Below are 21,836 nucleotides of genomic sequence, written 5' to 3' on the forward strand. Positions count from 1 at the left end.
TATATATATATAGTGGCACAGTGGCTTAGTGGTTAGCACGTCTGCCGCGCAGTAAATGAGTCATGGGTTCAATTCCCAACCATGGTGCCTCCTGCATGGAGTTTGCATGTTCTCCCTGTGCTTGCGTTGGTTTCCTCCGGTTATCTCCCACACTCCAAAGACATGCTCGTAGGTTAATTGGCTCCTGTATAAAATTGCCCTAGTTTCATCCCTGGCCATGCGGGATCTCCTGCATAGTAGGGGTTGGGGAAAGACCTGGCAACCTACCCTGTAAAATAATTGTTAAGAGAATTCATGGAAAACGTTGCTTACGAGGGATGGTCCATGCAATCGCCAAGGGTTGGATACAACTGAATGGATATATATATATATATATATATATATATATATATATATATATATATATGTTGCGAAGTCCTCATAGTGTACGAAAATTACATGAAGAACACGATGTTAATAATTTACAAAGATACTGAAATTCAAACTGACATCCTTGGAGACAGCAGATATTGCAGTGGTAGGCTGAAAGCTCGTATGGCTAAAGTATGGTGGACCTTAAAGGTCTTAAACTATACAATCTGCTTCTACGGTCTCTGTACAATCTCCTTTAGATATACCAGAACTATATAACACGAGGACAAATCTAAACTGTCCATTCAATGAATATATAGTGTAGTCAGGCAGGCAGGCCGATGCACTACCTAGTTGGTTGTGGATTTAAAGGAGATTGTACAATCTGATTTTATAGTGCATGGTCAGCCTGCCTTAGGGCCATTTCATGCTGTTGCGCTGCATTTTTGGTGTGCTTTCATAAAACGCACTAAAAATGCAGGACATAATAGAAAGTCTATGGGATAACAAGGGTAACCCACATGAAAACTGCAGGTACTCCTGCACTTTGGCCAAATGGCAGTGTGAAACAGCCCTTACTGCCACACAGTTTATTTTAACATTAGCTATGGCACACCACCACTGACCGAGTATCTTGTTCCAGCCATACCTTCCTACTTGCTGCAGGCAACGTCCAAATAAGTTTATTATATATTATTACTATAAATTCTGTCTCTTTGTATTCTTCTTCTCCTTTACAGTCTATAAAAATATGTTTTAACTATTTACTGAGAGAAATATGTAGACCTCATTTTACTTAGGCTAAGTTTGCCCCGGATTCTACAGCAGTCTTCAAGGAAGTATACGTATTTACACAAAATAGGTGGTAAATCGGTATCTTTACTGGATTATAGGTGTAATTAGATGTACAAAAAGCTAAACAGTCTCAAAGGCAAAGAGTAAACCAGTGATTCTATCCATGAACATGTATACATAAGCAATCATTCTAATCTATTTACCCCACTTTAAGCATATAACATAATACAAACAATTAATTGTTACTTAGCTTTAAAATAGACACTTCAATCAATTCTGTTAAAAACTTAAGAATTGCACATTATAGGTGCCACATCCCTGGCAGTTACATACTTTACAAAGATATAAATAATTTTAAAAAGTGGCTTTTGAGGCACAACATACTACAGTTAAAACATATCAAAACATTTATTCATATACATTATAAAAACCAACCATACATTAGTTTTCAAATAATTGTATGAAACAAACACAACTATCTTGTGGAGAAGATCTATGTTGACAGGCTAGTAAATGATTGTAAATCATATTATCCTTTGCGTAGTTGTCTAGCCCACTGTGTGTTTTGGTCCACTTTTTCAGGAGCCAAAGGATCTCTGTACTGGTCCACTTTTTCAGGAGCCAAAGGATCTCTGTACTATCATTATTCTAAAGAGAAATAATCTGATTTATAATCATCAAAATATTAAAACATCTCAGTCTTCGCACCAGACATACCCCGGCCCCAAAATGCAGAGACTCCAGCCCCCCCCCCCCATTGAAATTTGACAACAGGTCAAATTTACGAAGTTCCTCCATGAGGACTGGAAGAGAAATTTGCCAATTAGAGAGGTAAAAGATAGTCAGCATAGGCTAACAGTATGTGTTCAGTAGAGCCATTAGAGATCCCTGAAATATCCCTATTACTGCCAATTAGCCATAGGAAGGGCTCCAGGACAAGGGCAAATAGCAAAGGGGATACTTTCTAAAAGGTGGATCCGGTCCAATAAATCTGCTATCGCTTTCTATTTCTCTTTCTTAAGTCGAGGACCATAGGCAATCAATTCCCCTCTGATCACAGCTTTATGGTCCTCCCATACTGCTTGTGTGGACATGTCCTCGGATGAGTTAGTTGCAAAGGAGATTGTCACAGCTGCCACAATAGTGAGGTCATCTAGAAGATTTTCATTAAGTCTACACACTCTCTCCACCTGGTGGGCAGATGGAGGACAAGTAGAGACTGTCACTGGAGAATGGTCTGAAATCACAATAGATTCTATGGAGGAAGAGATAATATTGCTCAGATAAAATTGATCTGCAAGGAGAAGATCAAGGCCTGAATAGGTATCAAACGTCTTTGAATAATAACTAAAGTCCTTGACCCGAGTATGTGATATTCTCCAACTGTCCACCAAGTGTAAGTCATGCAGAAGTCTTTTGACATATTTAAGTGCTCAGAAGGAGAGAGAAGTTTTACCGGAGGAGGTGTCCAAACTGAGGTCTAGGGTAATATTGAAATCACCGCCTAAAATTACCATGCCTTCTTTGAAAGTCAGTAATTGCTTAAGACTGGTTGAGAGGAAGTTGACAGTATGTGGATTCAAAGCATAAATTGTGGCAAAGGTGTACTTGTGGCCATGGATCAAGCCTTTAAGAAAGAGAAAGCGGCTCTCCAGATCTGTTAGGATTTTCAAATTGCAATAGACACCCCTCTTGTTTTAAGAATGGAAGATACACTATGATACCATTGGTCAAATGGCTGGAGGTATAGATGGGGAATGGAGCTGGCAGTGAAGTACATCTCCTGCAAAATTACAATATCTAGAGACAGATGGCACAGTTCCTGCCAGAGGCAACCCCATTTTTGAAAAGAACAAAGTCCCCTAACATTGCAAGACAGGATTTTGATTTTGGAAGACATAATGAAAAATTGAGAAATATAACAGGAACCAAACATTGTAATGAAATGTCCAGCAGGATAGTAGGAACCAGAAAATCTGGCTAAGTACCACCCGGGAAAAAAACCAACGCTATCACACACCCCCAGGGGATAATGAATAACACACCAACAAAGTAGCCAATAATTGTAAAGAGTAAACAACAGTATCCTAAAAATGGATGAACCTACTAGGGGAATGACAACCTCAGAAAGAGGGGGGATCCCCCTCCCTTCAAGGAGGCCAGCCCTTCTGCAAGATTGCAGAGATCAAGTCCTACAAGACTGGAATGTCCTACTTGGGAAGTAGTGACTGACCGCATGTAGGCCAAGACGCTCAATACACCCTGAGCAATAATATTAATCAGCAAAACAACAATAGAAACAAAATTATGCAGCAGCAGCAAAAAGAAAAGGAGGAGACCATTAGAATACGTCCCTGGAACAAGAGCAATATAAAATACTGTAGCTCAGAAGGGACACAATAACTAGCAGTCTCCATACCCATGGTTGGGGACAAGATAGTAGCTTTGTGGGAGTTCAGAAGAACCTTCAGGTGTTGGGTGAAGTGGGATCTTGGCCTCTGTGGTTCTTTTTACGGGCGCTCGTTCACACCTGTTGCCAGCGTTCTGGGCGTTGCGTTAGGGGGATGTCACTGTGGAGCCTCCAGTCTGGGAAGCCAGTTAGTGGGAGATGCAAGGTGTCAAGAAAGTGAGGTAAATCATGGTGGTTTTACCATTGCGCGTGGCATTGAGGTAAAAAGGGAACCCCCAGCGGTAAAAAACATTAACCCCACGTAGGGCATACCCTTTACTTCCAGCCAACATCCCTACCTCTTTATTTAGCCTTTTTGAACCAGGTAAATTATGTTAATTAGAAACTGAATAGAGAAAGAACCTTCTCTTACAGATAGTAAAAAAAAAAAAAAAAAGATAAATATATATATATACAGATAGATAGAGAGAGATTAATTCTGGTTTCTTCAGACATATCAAATTCTTCTCATACTTGAGGAGAGCACATCTTCAAAATCCCAATTGTTAGATGTGACACTAGTGCATACACTATCTTTACTAACAGGCTTATGAACCTTTCTTTTTCTTAAATGTTAAATTTACCTTTTAGAACATGTTACACCTATATTTAGGGCAGTGTATGCAGTTTCCTGACATTGCACTCATGATCTGCTGATAGTAGGTGATATACTTTGCATGCTCCTGTTTTAAAAAAATAATAAATGCACATTTTTTTTACCTCCAAAAATATGTGCATTTATTATTTTTTAATTAAAGGTAAACAGCATTTAAGGCATTTATTGATTTCTACATGAAGGCAGCACACAGCTCTTGCAAATTATCGACCTGACTAGCAGTTGAATGTACGAATGCTGATTATCCATTAGCTGGTCTTTTAATGCCTTAATGTCTGCCTCTGCCTTGCTTTGTGTTTCAGTATATAGGGTATGAAGGAAGCTCCAGACAATTAGGAAGATACTTTTTTTTCTGTTTTACCTAAGTCGATCTACAAAATGCTCTGAGATTTTATCACTAAGTCCTATTCAAGAAAAAAGCATACTTTGCCAATTCCTTTCCCAATGACTGCCTCTGGCCCAAGCAGGCAAGTTGCATGCCTCCTCATAAACACTAGGGACCTCATGGACACCAAGGACCTCTGCAGCCTTGCTTTTCAGCTTACGCAGAATTTTTTCAGTACAAGCAACAGTTAAATACTACAAACAATGGGTCAGTTTCAGCTGGACTTTAAATAAAATCCCAGATAAGCCCTCAATTAGGTTGACTGTATCTTTTTGCCTATTTTGCTGTAAAGATAGTAAACCAAAAACCCTGTAGTATATTAATGTGCTTTTACTAAACAAGACTGATGTGCATACAAACAACTCACAATCATAGGAAAATATTACAGGACATACAGAGTGCCACATACACATTAACTAACCTTTCCTAGTAAATATACATTACCAATAGTATGTTTGCAGTAAGGGTGCACAAAAAAGTCAGTTAGCTTCTGTTATAGCTGGTCCACAATTTCGTGCTTGAACAGGACTTCACCAAGGGATGACGATAAATATGCATTACAAGAGAACAAGATCGAGATACAGCTTTCCTTCGAACTCTTAATGCTTGAAGTCTTGTTCAAGGAAAAATTATGGACTACAGCATTATGCTATACGGATTGCGTACACACTTAACTAAAGGGGGGAGTTAAAAATTATCAGTCGTGCTTTTTACTTCTTGTGGTTGCAGAGTATTTTTTTTTTCTTTCCTTATGTGATAAGTTTGCTATCAGTGTTTAAAACACTTTTTTTTTACTTTTTTCCACTCTTCTTTCCTGACACTTTTTAAACAGAACTTTTTTCCTTCAGTCTGCTAATTACACTGTTCAACAAATTTTTATTTTTTGCCAGTTTTGGAAACAAAAGGATCCATTTCTTAATGAATTTCACATTCTGAGTTCAAATATAACAATGAAATTTGTCAATTGGCTCTAGTTTTTCTGTAAACGGAAAGTTTTCTACTATAGGCGTAATGACTACATAATGCACAATAATTATATAGATAGATGTCTTTCCACAAATATAAAGCAAGTGATATTGACTACATAACAAAGCCTAAATGGCATAATATATTGCACAGGATTACCAAGAAAAATTATAGCCATAAGCTAAGTTGAATCATTTTAATACTTAGGATTCTCACTAGTTTTGTCTTCAGTTTGTGTCGGTTTTGCTTCTCTTGGCTTTTCTCTTGTATTCGAGGAAAGGGCTATCTCTTACAACTGCACGTGACTACACGCTTCAGGTTCTTCCTCACTTGACTCAACCACGAAGGATTCTGGTGCTTTAGGAATTGGTAGCCCCTCTCCATGAGGAACTGGACGTATTGCCGATGGAATATTTGGATAGTGCACAGATAACTTTTTCTTCTTATTTAGCCCTTTTACAATTGGAGGCACCATACAAAAGTAACAATTACTAACATGATCTGTTGGCTCTCTCCAAATCATTGGCACAGCGAAAGGCATAGATGCCTTTTTTCCATTCAATCATTGCTCCAGTGCCGTCCCACAAGAATTGCAGCATATATGTGGTGCCCAGCTCTTGTCCTGGTCTCCTATCTTGCAGCCAAAATACAAGTTGTAGGCTTTCTTAATCATTCCTGTTATCCTCCTTTTTTGTGAGATAAAAGTTATTTCACTGCAGATATAGCAGAAATGATCTGCTTTATTCACACAAGTTCGAGGCATTACTGAGTAGCCTATATAAGCATAAAACAAAATGTAAAGACGCTGTTGAACTACAATCAGCTACAGATACTGCAGCTTTTATGCAGTGAAGTGATGCAATTAAAGGCTAATATTGCATCATCTCAGTATACATGCAATTTTCTATTGGTCACCAGTATCAATTGCGCAATATGCAGCTGAAGTTGCATCATAATTTTGAATGGCTTACGTCATTAGATGGGTGAATATATCATGGAAACTAGAGCCAATCAACATTTTTTAGGGTCATTTTCGTTTTCAGCACCCCAAAATTATGTAAGATTAGCTAATTTTATGCCCAAAACTTTTTACCTGTTGAACAGTGTTAGTGGTTAATTGTTCACAGGTGTATAGAAGTTTTAACTTTTTCTCCCTCCTTTTCTGACTCTTTTTAAACAGCACTCCCCCCCCCCCTCAGTCTGCTAATTAGGGGAGTGGCTAATTGTTCACAGGTGTATATGTTTCTGGAAACCACATTTAAGATTGCTCACACTTGATGCAGGTTTGCATGTAAAATTTGTGAGTTAAGACAGGAGTCTTCTAACCTGTAAGTAACATCTAAAAATTCCTATAAGTAATTATATTGTAACAGGTATAATGGGTGCTAGCAGGGTTGAAGATTTTGCTCACTGCACAGCGTGCCATATGCATGCAAAAACAGTTCAACAGCTCCAAGATGCATACCGCTGTCACAGATGTGAGCAAGTTGCCATTCTAGAAGCTCACATTAGAGATCTGGAGGAGCAAGTTGCAATACTGAGCAGATAGACCCATTCAAGGTTGTCCTTTCTGCTCACTGAGCAAGTGATTGGGTTGATGTGGAATGGGGTTGATGTGGAAGGTGGAGGGGCAAGTCATGATTATCAGGTAGGAAGATGGGTTATTGTAGCTAGGGGGAGTGGTAGTGTCTCAGAGAAAAGGAAGGCCAGTCCTGTGTTTGAGCACCGAAACAAATTTGCAACGTTGAGTGAAGACGTGGAGGTGTCAAACACAGAGGTGGCAGCCCTGGATGTCACTGCTACCCCTAACAGCCAGGAGAGCAGCCCATCTAGTATGGGTGGTGAGGGTAGTGCAAGAATAGGGGATTCTATAATCAGGACTGGTAGAATAGTTTGTCGCCAGGATCGTCTCAACTGAATGGTTTGCTGTTTCCCTGGTGCCAGGGTTCAGTCTTTGGTGGACCTGGTTGATAAATTACTGGGAGGGGCTGGGCATGACCCAGATGTCTTGGTCCATGTTGGAACCAATGACAGAATGCATGGAAGGTGGAAGCTTCTTAATAATTACATTAACCACTTGTCTACTGGACACTTTTACCCTCTTCTTGCCCAGACCAATTTTCAGCTTTCAGTGCTGTCGCACTTTAAATGACAAGTGGGCGGTCATGCAACACTCTACCCATATGACAATTTTATCACTTTTTCACACAAATAGAGCTTTCTTTTGGTGGTATTTAATCACTGCTGGGTTTTTTATTTTTTGCACTATAAAAAAAAAGACCGAAAATTTTGAAAACAAAAAGTTTTTCTTTGTTTCTATTATAAAAATTTTGCAAATAGGTAATTTTTCTCCTTCACTAATGTGTGTTGATGAGGCTGCAATGATAGGCCGTATTGATGGGCACTGGTAGGCAACACTGATGGGCACTGGTGGGCAGCACTGATAAGGCAACACTGGTGGGAATTCATGAGGAGGCACTGATGGGCATTGATAGGCAACAGTGATGGGCACCGATAGGCGGCACTGATGGGCACAGATTACATATAGCGCTGTCACTTTTTATTATATAGCGCTGTCAATTTACGCAGAGCTTTACATATATATTGTACATTCACATCAGTCCCTAATCCTCAAGGGGTGTACAATCTAAGGTCCCTAACTTACATTCATACATACACATACTAGGGCCAATTTAGACAGGATCCAATCAACCTACCAGCTTGTCTTTGGAGTGTGGGAGGAAACTGGAGTACCTGGAGGAAACCTACGCAGGCACTAGGAGAACATGCAAACTCCAGGCAGGTGGTGCAGTGGTTGGTATTCAGTCCAACGACCCTAGTACTACCAGACAGAAGTGCTAACCATTTAGCCACTGTGCGGCCCCAGATTGGCAAACTTTGGAATTGAAGAGAACTATGATTTAATTGGTGTTGCTGAATCTTGACTTCATTCATTACATGAGTGAGCTATTAATATGCCTGTATATGCTCTTTTTTGGAGACAGGCTAAAACGTAAAGGTGGCGGTGTGATAAGGCTGAAGCATTAAGGGTGATACTGCATATGGATATACGTAGTTCAAAGCTATTCAATGGAGTTTGTTACAGGCCACCGAATGTTATTGAGAAGGTGGAGACTCAGCTGCAAGGGCAGGGACAGTGATAATAATGGGGGATTTTAACTACCCTGATATTAATTGAAGTATTGACACTACTGGAACAGTTAAAGGGCAAAAATGTATCAACCTATTACAAGATAATTTAATGGTACAGTTCATAGAGGCCCCAACTAGGAATGATGCTCTGCTGAACCTGGTAATCTCAAACCATGCAGAGCTTACTACTAATGTTCATATAAAAGAACATCTGGGCAGCAATGACCATAACATGATTTCATTTAATGTAAACAACAAACGTATACTTGAAAGATAGAAACACATAACTTTGAGAGCAAATTTTGCAAGGATGAGGGCTGCTCTGCAAGACTTAGATTGGGAGGGAATATTGGCATAGAAGAACAAAGAAGAGAAATTGCAATTTTATAAAAAGACTGTATGTGAACACACTGCAAAATTTATTTCCATGGCCAATAAGTATAAAAGGCTAAAAATAAAACCTATGTGGCTCAGGTCCAAAGTTAAAAAAAAGCTATAAATAATAAGAAAAGAGCCTTTAAAAAAAACAAAACATGAAGGAATACTATCAATGTTTAAATGTTACAAAGAATATAACAGAATATGTGAAAAGAAAATCAGACACAAAAATTCAAAAGAATGACAGATTGCAAAAGAAAGTAGAACAAACCCCCAAACTTTTTTCAAATATATTAACCTCTTCCCGTCCACCCATTGTACATAGACGGTGAACGAGAAGCGGCGCCGATGTAGGCTGATGTTCCTGTACGTCAGCCCGCATCAATGGAACCCGGTGATCGGTGTGTCGCCAGGACACAGTGGATCGCGTTACCCCTGTGTTTGGGCGATCACGTGATGTTTTACCATGTGACTGCTGTGACCAATCACAGCAGTCACATAGTAAACAATGAAACTGAAAGCAAAGATTGCTTCTCTCTGCTCTCAGTGTGAGAGCAGAGAGAAGTGATCCTGCAGTGTGTAAGTATACCCAAACACTGCAGTGCAAGCCACCCCAGTGCCCCAGTTTAGTGCCCCATGTGTCCCTGATCACTGCCCCACAATGCCCATAATAAATAATTCAGGGAGAACCCAGTCACTTGTCCCAATGCACACAAAACACTCCCATACACCATACCAAGGTCCTGATCACCTCCATACACAATACCAGCGCCCTGATCACCTCCATACCTCATACCAGCATCCTGATCACCGCCATACCACATGCCAACATCCTGATCACCGTAACAGACAGCATGGATTCATTAAAGACAGAAGTTGTTAAACAAATCTGATTTCCTTTTATGAGAAGGTAGACAAAGGAGTGGCTGTGGACACATACTTGCTTTTTGCAAACGTTTGACACAGTTCCCCACACACAGCAAATGTGTAAAGTAAAGTCTACAGGCTTGTAAAAATCAGCAAATGGATAGAAAAATATTCAGAGAGTAGTGGTTAATGATTCATACTCAGTGCTCTAGGGTTGTTAGTGGTGTACCCCAATGTTCAACGTTGGGGCCCTTACTTTGTAATATATTTAAAAATGTTATAGGGTCTGAGATTAAAAGTACCATTTCAGTCTTTGCAGATGACACCAAGCTATGAAGTGGAAAAGAGTCCTTACTGAATATCTCCATCTTACAAACCAACCTCAATGCACTGTTTCATTAGGCAACTGTGTGGCAAATTCTGTTTGGTGAACATTAGTTTTCATCTGTTTGCCTTTTTTATGCATTTGTTTATTGATTTTAATCCATTTTAATAAATTAAAATCTGTACAAATGGAGAATGTATTTTTTTTTCAATAATACATTTTTATTTGGTTTTACAAATATAGTTACAACAACAAAAAAACAAAAATAGGACAGTGAAAAGCTACACAATATCACAGTATAGGTGCTGCATTAAAGTTTAACAAAGAGAAAAAAAGGAAAATATTGAATAATTCCTAACAATCCTACTAGTTCCACGAAATAATCATTTTAGAGTATCAAAAAAAAAAAAAAGGTTAAACATAATAATATCTTAGGTTACAGTTCTGAACCAGCCAGACCAGGGTTTCCAAGCTTTGTCAAATTTGGTAATTCTATCGTTTAGGTAAGCTAAAGATTTCTCATAGATGAAGTGGGTCTGGACTAGCTCAATGACTTCTTTTAGAGAAGGGGCTAAGTCTTTTTCCAGTGTCTAGTAATGGTAAGTCTTGATGCTAGAAGAATATGTGTCATTAAGAGTTGATAATGGATTGGATATGTATCTATATTTATATTCAAAATGGCTAGGGTAGGATCTGGTTGTTTTAATATACCAGTAATTTCTGATATCATGTGAAAAACATTGTACCAATCGCTTCTAATATTTTTACATGTCCATAATATATGTAAGAGTACCAATCTGACCGCAGTTTTCCCAGAATTGAGGACTATGTTGTTCTGAGAGTTTGGCCATTTGGTAATGAGTTAGATACCATCTTGTGGAAATTTTGTGCGTGAGCTCCCAAAAGTTAAAACATCTAGTAGCTGAAAACACATTCCTGAATACACATTCCCACTGCTCATTAGAGATTTCAGTCTCTAAGTCTCCCACTTGATTAAGGGTGTAGTCTTATTAAATTCTGATTTACATTGTAGAAGGTTATAAAATAGGGTTATACCACCTGATTTAGGAGTAGCAGAGCTATAGAGCTGTAAAGATACTTTGGGTATATATATTGTTTTTACTGGATGTTTTGATAGGCAACGACTGATGCGCGTATAGGTTGATTTTTCAGAAGGCAGGAGGTTAAATTCTTTCATAAGGAATTAAAAAATTTTTAAGTTGTTTTTAACACAAATATCTTGTATTGTACGTATGCCATTATGTTTCCAATTCAAGATATCTATGCTAGGCATTATGACTTCTAAGGCTGTTATAGGTATAAGAAGAGCACTTATTCAAGCCATGGAGCTTAAGTATTTCCAGACTTCAATTGAGGCTCGTATAGTTGGTGTTGTTTTACTAGTGAGAATCCTTTGCCACGAGCTCGTTAGTAGTATGGCGCTTAAATCTGTAGTAGAGTCTAGAGTCATCCCATTTTGTATCATCTTCTACTATAAACCAATGTTTGAGTTGGTCTAACAATGATGCTTTGTGATAGTCCCTGATGTCAACAAATCCCATTCCTCCTATTTTTTTGTGTTTGATTAATATACAGTCAGGTCCATAAATATTGGGACATCAACACAATTCTAACATTTTTGGCTCTATACACCACCACAATGGATTTGAAATGAAACAAACAAGATGTGCTTTAACTGCAGACTGTCAACTTTAATTTGAGGGTATTTACATCCAAATCAGGTGAACGGTGTAGGAATTACAACAGTTTGCATATGTGCCTCCCACTTCTTAAGGGACCAAAAGTAATGGGACAATTGGCTTCTCAGCTGTTCCATGGCCAGGTGTGTGTTATTCCCTCATTATCCCAATTACAATGAGCAGATAAAAGGTCCAGAGTTCATTTCAAGTGTGCTATTTGCATTTGGAATCTGTTGCTGTCAACTCTGAAGATGAGATCCAAAGAGCTGTCACTATCTGTGAAGCAAGCCATCATTAGGCTGAAAAAACAAATCAAACCCATCAGAGAGATAGCAAAAACATTAGACGTGGCCAAAACAACTGTTTGGAACATTCTTAAAAAGAAGGAACGCACCGGTGAGCTCAGCAACACCAAAAGACCCGGAAGACCACGGAAAACAACTGTGGTGGATGACCAAAGAATTCTTTCCCTGGTAAAGAAAACACCCTTCACAACAGTTGGCCAGATCAAGAACACTCTCCAGGAGGTAGGTGTATGTGTGTCAAAGTCAACAATCAAGAGAAGACTTCACCAGAGTGAATACAGAGGGTTCACCACAAGATGGAAACCATTGGTGAGCCTCAAAAACAGGAAGGTCAGATTAGGGTTTGCCAAACGACATCTAAAAAAGCCTTCACAGTTCTGGAACAACATCCTGTGGACAGATGAGACCGACATCAACTTGTACCAGAGTGATGGGAAGAGAAGAGTATGGAGAAGGAAAGGAACTGCTCATGATCCTAAGCATACCACCTCATCAGTGAAGCATGGTGGTGGTAGTGTCATGGCGTGGGCATGTATGGCTGCCAATGGAACTGGTTCTCTTGTATTTATTGATGATATGACTGCTGACAAAAGCAGCCGGATGAATTCTGAAGTGTTTCAGGCAATATTATCTGCTCCTATTCAGCCAAATGCTTCAGAACTCATTGGACGCCGCTTCACAGTGCAGATGGACAATGACCCAAAGCATACTGCAAAAGCAACCAAAGAGTTTTTTAAGGGAAAGAAGTGGAATGTTCTGCAATGGCCAAGTCAATCACCTGACCTGAATCCGATTGAGCATGCATTTCACTTGCTGAAGACAAAACTGAAGGGAAAATGCCCCAAGAACAAGCAGGAACTGAAGACAGTTGCAGTAGAGGCCTGGCAGAGCATCACCAGGGATGAAACCCAGCGTCTGGTGATGTCTATGCGTTCCAGACTTCAGGCTGTAATTGACTGCAAAGGATTTGCAACCAAGTATTAAAAAGTGAAAGTTTGATTTAGGATTAATATTCTGTCCCATTACTTTTGGTCCCTTAAGAAGTGGGAGGCACATATGAAAAATGTTGTAATTCCTACACCGTTCACCTGATTTGGATGTAAATACCCTCAAATTAAAGCTGACAGTCTGCAGTTAAAGCACATCTTATTTGTTTCATTTCAAATCCATTGTGGTGGTGTATAGAGCCAAAACTGTTAGAATTGTGTCGATGTCCCAATATTTATGGACCTGACTGTATTATGTGAGCATCTAGGACTCCTATTTCCCTAGATGTATTTTTTAAGCATATATTGTAGTTTTGTTAGATATGGAGATTTAATAGGGATTGGAATTGATCTAAATAGATATAAAATCTGTGGCAATATGAACATTTTAAATGCGGCCAGTCTGCCAGACCAGGATAGTTCATGTTTAGCCATTTGATTAAGGTGGGTTTGAATTTTTGGAATGAATTTAGAATAATTGAGAGTTCCTAGGTTTTATTTGTCAACAATATTCCAAAATAAGGAATGGCTTCATTTTCCCAGATGTAGGGAAAGTTGTTTTGGAGGTGCATTTTTAGAATGTGATCTACACCCAGATTTAGGATATTAGATTTGAATGTATTTATTTTATAATATGAAATTTACTGAATTGTATGAGAGTTTGTTGAATTTCTGCTAAAGAAGTAGAGGGATTAGTTTGCATTAAAATGATGTTATCCGCAAAGTGCGTTATTTTGTGGTGGTTTTTACCTATATAGAAGCCATGTATATCTGGATTGTTTCTTATAGTTTCAGCAAGAGGTTCAATTGATAGGTTAAACATTAGTGGCGACAATGGGCATCCTTGTCTGGTACCATTTATAATTAAAAATGGTTTGGATAGCATGTTAGATACATAGACTTGGGTGGAAGGATTTGAGTAAAGTGCTGAAATAGCAATTGTTCCTGAAAATCCAAATTTATGCAGTACTTGAAATACGTATGTCAAGCATATCCTATCAAAAGCCTTTTTGGCATCCAGAGCAAGTAATAAGGAGGGAATTTTATGTGAGTATGCGTAATGAATTATGTTGATTAGTCTCCGGGTTGCGTCAGATGTTTGTCTACCTTTAGTAAAGCCTAACTGATCAGGCTTGATCAAATCTGGGAGTATATTGGCCAGTCTGCACGCTATAATTTTAGCGTAGATCTTAATATCAGTATTTAATAAAGAAATAGGCCTGAAATTTTGTGGGTTGTCTGGATCTTTACCAGATTTGGGGATTGTTACAATTAATGCTTTCAGCATTTCGGAAGGTAATGAGGCAGAAGAAAACGCGTCAGTGTATAGTTGGTTTAGATGAGGGTATTTTTGAAAATGTTATAGTATTTGCTGTAAAATCCATCTTGTCCTGGACTTTTGCCATTGGGTAGTTTTTCTATTTTTCTGTTTTTTTAATTTATTGTGATAGGGGAGTTTAAGATACTTAGTTGTGATTTTGAAAGAGTGGATAAGCAACTTTGTGATAAAAATGCTTGTATGTTTTCTATAGAAGCTTGGAGAGTGGATTTGTCTTGATTTAGGTTATAAAGTGAATTGTAGTAACTAGCAAATTCATTTGCTATTTCTTGAGGATTAGTGATTTTAGTTTTATCCTTTGGGTTGATCAGATACGGTATTTTATTTCTAGTATGCAGGGATTTCACTTTATTTGCTAGGTATTTCTCTACTTTGTTTCCATTAGAGTAGTAGTTGAGTTTTAATCTTTGTGTACTTCTATCAAATTGGTCTCCTTAGTCTGGAGGGTGTATTTGAGGTGGTTTAATCGACTTGAGCTTTATTTTGCATTTATAGTTTGTGAATATCCTGTAGTAGGTCATTAGGCTATTTATTTCTTTGCTTTTTAGCTTTAGCGCACATTTGTAAAATTATACCATGTATATATGCTTTGTGAGCGCATCAAAGGGTGCCAGAGTTTGATACAGATTGTGAATTTATATGGGAGAACTCCTCAAGATGTTTTTCAAGTTATTGTTGGGGATTTTTTATAACGGACAAATTTACATGCCAGAGGTTGTGTGGTTTCAATAAGTGGTTATCCGAAATAGTAACTGAAATTGGCACGTGGTCTGACCACGTTATATTGGCTATGGTTGATGTGGTAAAATTTGCAGTAGCCATTTATCTACCAATATAAGGTCAATTTTCGAATATGATTGGCGGCTAGCCGAAAAAAAAGGTGTAATCTCTTTCACCTGCATGTTGACACCTCTAGACATCATAGACATCCTCATTTATTAGAAAGGGGTATAGGGTTGGGGTAGTCTTTTTTTGAGATTTTGTGGAGTCTAGGTTTCTGTCAACTATGAGGTTGAAGTCACTGCATAGTATAAGGGAACCAGAACTATTTTTGGAGATTAGGTTGAAGAGCTTGGTAAAGTATCTTTTTGTTATGAGTATTAGGTTCATATAAATTTACAATACTGTAATATGTATTATCTATTTTACATATAAGAATCAGGTACCGGCCTTTGGGGTCTGGGATATTTTTATGAAGAACAAAGTTTAGTGTATCTCTAATAGCAGTGAGTTTTTTTCAGAGGCATTGGCAGTACAGACATGTGGAAACTTTTTGTGTGAGCATTTAGGAGGGGCCGAATCTACGAAATGAGTCTCTTAAACACAGAGTATATCACATTTATCTTTAAATGCCTGTTTCCACATGTTTGTACATTTGGCCGGATGATTCAAGTGATTGACATTAATATAGATAATTTTTATATCCATTGAATAGATATATTTATCGATATTCATCGTGGCTTAACCAAGGTTCCCCTAAAGCGGTAATACATTTTTATACGCATGTCAGTTAAACCATTTAGACTATCAGGAATTACACGATAGTAGAAACAAAGGAAATAAATAAACAAATACAGATAACTGAACAGATAACAAATCAGTAAAAAATAGGATCTTAGCCAAGATCCGAACGCAATGAAAATTGCATAGTACTTTTGGGGCAAAAACAAAACAAGTGATCTTGCCATTGGCAGGCATACTTACAGTATGTGTTCGGTAAGGGTAGTACCCTCAGTGCCTTGCTTAAACATGTGAAACTACATCTAAGTGGGACCTTGAGATAAGATTGCAAATATACGGTCATGGTTTAGTTTGGTGTTTGAGTGACCAAATTCCACTCTGGAGATGCTCTGGTGACAGTAGAATGTTGTGGGTCGCTTTCTGGGAGACTGTCCCATTCTCCAAGGCATTCCAGACCTTCCTCTAGGCTGTTGATTGAGTCATTTTTGGTGAGGATCAATTTAGTGGGGTGACCCCAACGATAAATAATTTTGTGGTTTCGTAGAGCTTTTGTTATTGGGAGGAGTTGCATGGTGTGCTTAGATAAATCTGAAAAGCTGTAAAGAGGAGAATTCTGCAGGCAAATTTTTGGGTTTGCACGCAATTTCCATGACTTTTTCTTTGATATGAAAGAAATGAATTCTCATCAAGACATCTCAAGGTATTTTATTTGGCAGATAGGGGGGTTTTGGAAGGCGATGTATTCTATCGATGGTCACATCTGAGTTTGCAGCATCAGGTAGGAGGACACGAAAGAGCTCTTGGGTATATGCTCTCAATTGGTCAGGTTGTATCGATTCTGGAATGCCTCTTATTTTAATGTTTTACATCTATCCTCCAGATCTGCAACTTTATTTTTGAGCCATTCAATTTCTTCATCCCTTTCATTGTGGGTGTCTATTAGGGTGTTAAAGGCAGTGGCGTATTCTCCCATTTTTGTTTCAACATGGTCAACTGTCGCCAAGATCATTAATCTCTGATTTGATTTGTTGCATATAGTTAATGATATCTGACTGTATGGCTGATCTTAATGAAAGGAGCATCTCCTTCATTATGTTTCAGAAATAGGCTGACTAGTAGTAGAAAAGTTAGCCATTGGATCTGAGAAATTACTTGCAGAATGTGAAGTATTAGTGTGAGAATCTGTTACAGCATGCTGTGGGTTAATATCTGTCATTCTACATTTAGATTTTGCTGGGCTCTCAATAGAGGAAGTAGAGAAAGCAGGGGAGACAGGATACAGTAAGATAGAGCTGTTTTTCTGCTTAACAGGTGTCACAGGAGAAGCTGCAGAGGCTTGCCTGTGTGTTGAGTGAGAGGAGGAGGAACCTGAGCTGCTGCTGCCATGTTGAGGATTGCTGTGATCTGGCCTAGGGGGAAACTGATAATTTCAGAAGTTTCCTCTCAGCTGTCCTCTTCTTTGTCATCTCCCTGAGCTTCTCCCACAGTGGTTGAAGCTCCTATATCCTGGTATGGAAACTGTACTATACAAAATACATTTCTGACCTCTGGCAACTGGGGCTCATTCTTTTGGTTGGCCTTGATCCACATACAGGGACAGTGGTGGCAGCACCTTACCTCACCAGACTGAAAAAGTCTCACTTAGCTTGCTGCCCAGTTTACTATGGTGTTGGGCAAAACAAATATATTTCAAACAGTATGGTCTAATACTTTAGTAAGGGTGACAGGAAGTCACCAACCCCTCCTTAACCAGATACAGTAAAGTAGCATTTCTTGATCCAAGGGGATAATTTGGAGGGGAAGCTTAAGATGACAGAACCCACAAGAGAAAAGGAAACCCTAGTAGATCTTCAGAGAGATCTCCAGAGTGTTTAGCAATGAGGATACCAGGAAATGACACTAGAATGGATGTAAGGCCCACTGCATAGAGAAGGTACTTCTGGGGAATGCTCAATGGGCAGATCATTATCAAAAATAGAACCAGTCAGAGCTGATTCTTGTCGGCAGATTAAGGTCACCTCTAAAATAGGACAGATTCCAGTCAATTCAAACTGGAATCTGAAGAGGGAATTTAATTGTTTGCCAGTAAAAAACAGAAAGGCGGCTATGGCTGCATCTGCTGATCAGTGTATTTTGACAGAGGGGAGTCCAACTGTCAGAATACAATCTCCTGGCAGACCTTGTTTGTGTGGATAGAGGAATCTATTTTTTTTCTTTTTAACCTGCTGTCTGAAAGAAAAAAGAAACTACCTGTCTTTGGCCAGGTTTACTGTCCCTGGCCCATCCCTTTCATTCATTAGATTTTAGTTATTTCAATTGTGGAGGCTCAGCTTCACATGAGGGCATTAACTGTAGTAAATACAGCATGCTTAGGAACACCCACTCCTCTAGGCTGACATCTACCGATCAGGCATTTCGACATTTTCATAACTACTCCTAAAAGCAAGCCTACTGACTGCATCAGGACTAAGGGCACTTGAGATAACTACTGAGGTAGGGTGTTGTGATTTTTTTAGAAAGCCAAGTACAGTACATTGATGGTCCTTCCATCAGCTATGATTTGTCTGCACTACATAAAGAAGCATAGAAACAGAGTATAAAAAAGTATGTAATAAAAATGGAACCAAAGAGGCATATATAAAGATATTAAACATTAGCTTTAGGTCAACCTACCCTGCTTCTAACTAGTAAACTGCTTTTTATTTCCTCCATCAGCTCATCCCCCCACAGCTATTACCTTTTGTATCACTCAACTCTTCCTCTTAGATTGTAAGCTCTAATGAGCAGGGCCCTCGGTTTCCTCTTGTACCAAATTGTATTGTAACTGTAATGTCTACCTTCATTTTGTAAAGCGCTGCGCAAACTGTTGGTGCTATATAAATCCTGTATAATAATAATAATAACCCACTGCTTTGCCCTACACTGGCAAAGCACAGACTCAAAACTATTTTCCAACTAAATGTCTGTCAGGTTTTTACTGTCAACAGTGCAGGAGAGACCAGAGTGATAGTTTCCAAACATAAAAGAGTTAAAAGGTAAGAATATGTTCCTTATGCAATTCCAATATTTAAAACATGTCATGGGCACCTAATAGAGTGGGTATATGAGATACTAAATTAATAGTAATGTAGGATTCATAAAAACAGGAAAACAATATGTACTTTTCATTACCAACAAGCATGAAAGTTTAATGTTCAAAAGTGTTTACATTAGTCCAAGGCTCATACAGGTCAAACCACTGAATTTCTACAGTACATTGGAGGCTTGAGACAGTTCACTGTGCTTCTGTCATAATATAACAATAATAAATTACTATGAACAAGGTTTTTCTAAAGGGTAAACCTATTACCATCTCTGACCATGTTTTGCTGACATGAATGCCTAGGACGTGCAAATGTTTTTTCATGTCTTACTAACCTTTAAGTGGAGAACAAACAACTGCAACAACATTTTCTTGAAAATTGTGATAGGCTTGTTTTATCCCTTGGAAAAGTGATTGGGTATACTGCACTTGTAAGTTGTAAATGCCTCTGTGGAACTCAAGCTCCGCTTCCAGAGCAAGGATCTGAAAGATAAATAAATACACATTACATGTACATATTTGTCATAGAACTAAAGGGCACTTGTCACAGGGAAAGGGCTTATGCTTGCAGAGACACCAGAATTTAATTTAACGTTGTACTGTAGTATAAGTTACATGTTTTGTATTTACTTGGCAGTATAAAGAAAGAAGGCTGACGCAGTATGTTCATGTGGTATGGAGACTATAGCTATATATGTTAAATTATAATTAATATAAACCACTGGTATCATCACTGGTGTGTTCATAAGTTCATAAACTCATGGCTAGTGAAAAAAAAAACAAGAGTACTGGTCTAATTATAAACCAGACTGTTAGTTTTTAAGGAAACTGCACTTGCACTGTATAAAAATTAAAATAAGCATCTCCCTGCAACAAAAAAAAAAATAAAACAAACCCACAAACTCTTATCTGTTCCACTGCCAAACTCCACTTTGCTTAAGAATGTTGAACATACTTCCGGTTCGGGCGCCGCATGAGCTAGGGACGGTATCCCGTGGCTCCGGAACATAAAGCATATAAATTTAGCCTCCTGCACCGGAGGACTTACCTTAGTGGCACAGGAGTGCCCCCCGCACCTTCCTCACCCGATCCCATATGGAGCGGTACCTGCGGCCAGCGACACCCAGCCAGGATCCCGCTGCTCGGGCTCAGAGGGACAGATCTCTCCCTCTTGAAGCCAAGATGGCCGTCGACCACGCTGCTAACAGCAGCTATAATACTCATAATACAAACCACAGCAGCACCAGCTCAATCCACAAGACGGCCAGTATGGAAACAGAGCCACACCCAGGAACAGATGGGAGAGAGGCACAGCCGCCTCACACTCCCCTGGTAGACACTAGTAGTCCCACGGACCAATATGAAAATATTGCACAGGCTGTCGCTTCTCTGTTGCTACCTACCATTACTCAGGCAGTAGACAGAGCAGTAACTCAGGGCATAGAGCAGCTCAGAAGAGATCTGGGGAAAAGGCCAAACGCATAACCGAAGTTGAACATCGCCTCTCTGACTTAGAGGATGAGTTTCAAGCTATGCAGGCGAGTTCAAAACAATCCAAACGTATACAACAGAACATATTGGATAAACTAGATGACTTAGAAAACCGCTCACGCAGGAACAACCTGCGAGTTGTAGGCCTCGCCGAATCCTACAATTCAGGTTTATTATTTGATATCTGCTCTAAACGCATTCCTGCAGCACTGGGAATCACGGCACCTTGCCAGGTCGAAAGGGCACATCGCCTAGGCGCACCCTCAAATGATAGACGCATGCCGCGATCAACAATTGTCAAATACCCTAACTACGCTGACCGGGTAGCTATACTCAGTTCGTTTCGTAACTCACGTTCCCTGCAACTAGACGGTCATAAGCTTTTACTGTTTGCTGATTATTCGCAAGAAGTTTCCTGCAAACGCAAATCGTTCCAACAAATTTGTGCTACACTATTTCAAAAAGGGGTCAAATTCACCCTTGCATACCCTGCTACACTTCGCTTCACTACGCCCACAGGAGAACCCAAATCATTCACACACCCAGAAGAAGCCTTTCTGTACTTTCAAAATAATCTACCCGACCTCATGGGCCCTCAACAACCACAGCAGTCACCACGAGACTCCGGCCCGCATGACCAGCGCAGTCCACGAAAGGAACCACCAAAGCGCCAGCACGTCAACTGTTCATCGGCAAAGCAAAGACCACCCTGATGGCCGACGTCCATCTCACTCGCATTCCTACGTACTGGTATTTACTGCCACATACCAAAGTATTTTATTGTATTATAATGCTCTTAACTAACTGCGTTGTTCAGATATATCTCAGGTTCTCCAGTTCTTCTTTTTCAAATTGATGTATATGAAAGGTCTTACTTTATTCTTTGGCTGATGTGCTACCGTTGATAATAGGGCGAGCGGACCTCTCTTTCACTAGTGGTCCATGCTACCGTCGGGGGCCCTCCTTTCCTTGTACCTGACAATGCAACTCCTCGGTGCAGGATCTACACCCGATCATTTCCGGTAACGCAGGCCACAGTTAGGAGACAACATGTGGAATAATGTGAAGTTCATGATGACTATACAGTTTATTGTTACTTTTATTTTTACAATAGACCCATTTTGGGCCACTCCGATATTTTCACCCCTCCCTTTTCTCTCTTCTATATATTCTCTTCTTACCCAGAG

General features: G+C 39.3%; 1 protein-coding gene across 1 annotated transcript in view; it reads right to left on the reverse strand.

Moving 5' to 3' along the window:
* Positions 1–21,836, reverse strand: part of LOC149460868 (uncharacterized) — a 193,161-nt gene that overhangs the window by 23,210 nt on the left and 148,115 nt on the right. Inside the window, exon 11 of the mRNA XM_089679120.1 lies at positions 19,494–19,641. Coding sequence (XP_089535246.1) covers positions 19,494–19,641 — 148 coding nt within the window. The remainder of the gene's footprint in view (positions 1–19,493; positions 19,642–21,836) is intronic.

Source organism: Staurois parvus, unplaced genomic scaffold (assembly GCF_062004578.1).
Source record: "Staurois parvus isolate SC_StPar_1 unplaced genomic scaffold, SC_StPar_1.0 ptg000218l, whole genome shotgun sequence".
NCBI classification, from domain to species: Eukaryota; Metazoa; Chordata; class Amphibia; order Anura; family Ranidae; genus Staurois; species Staurois parvus.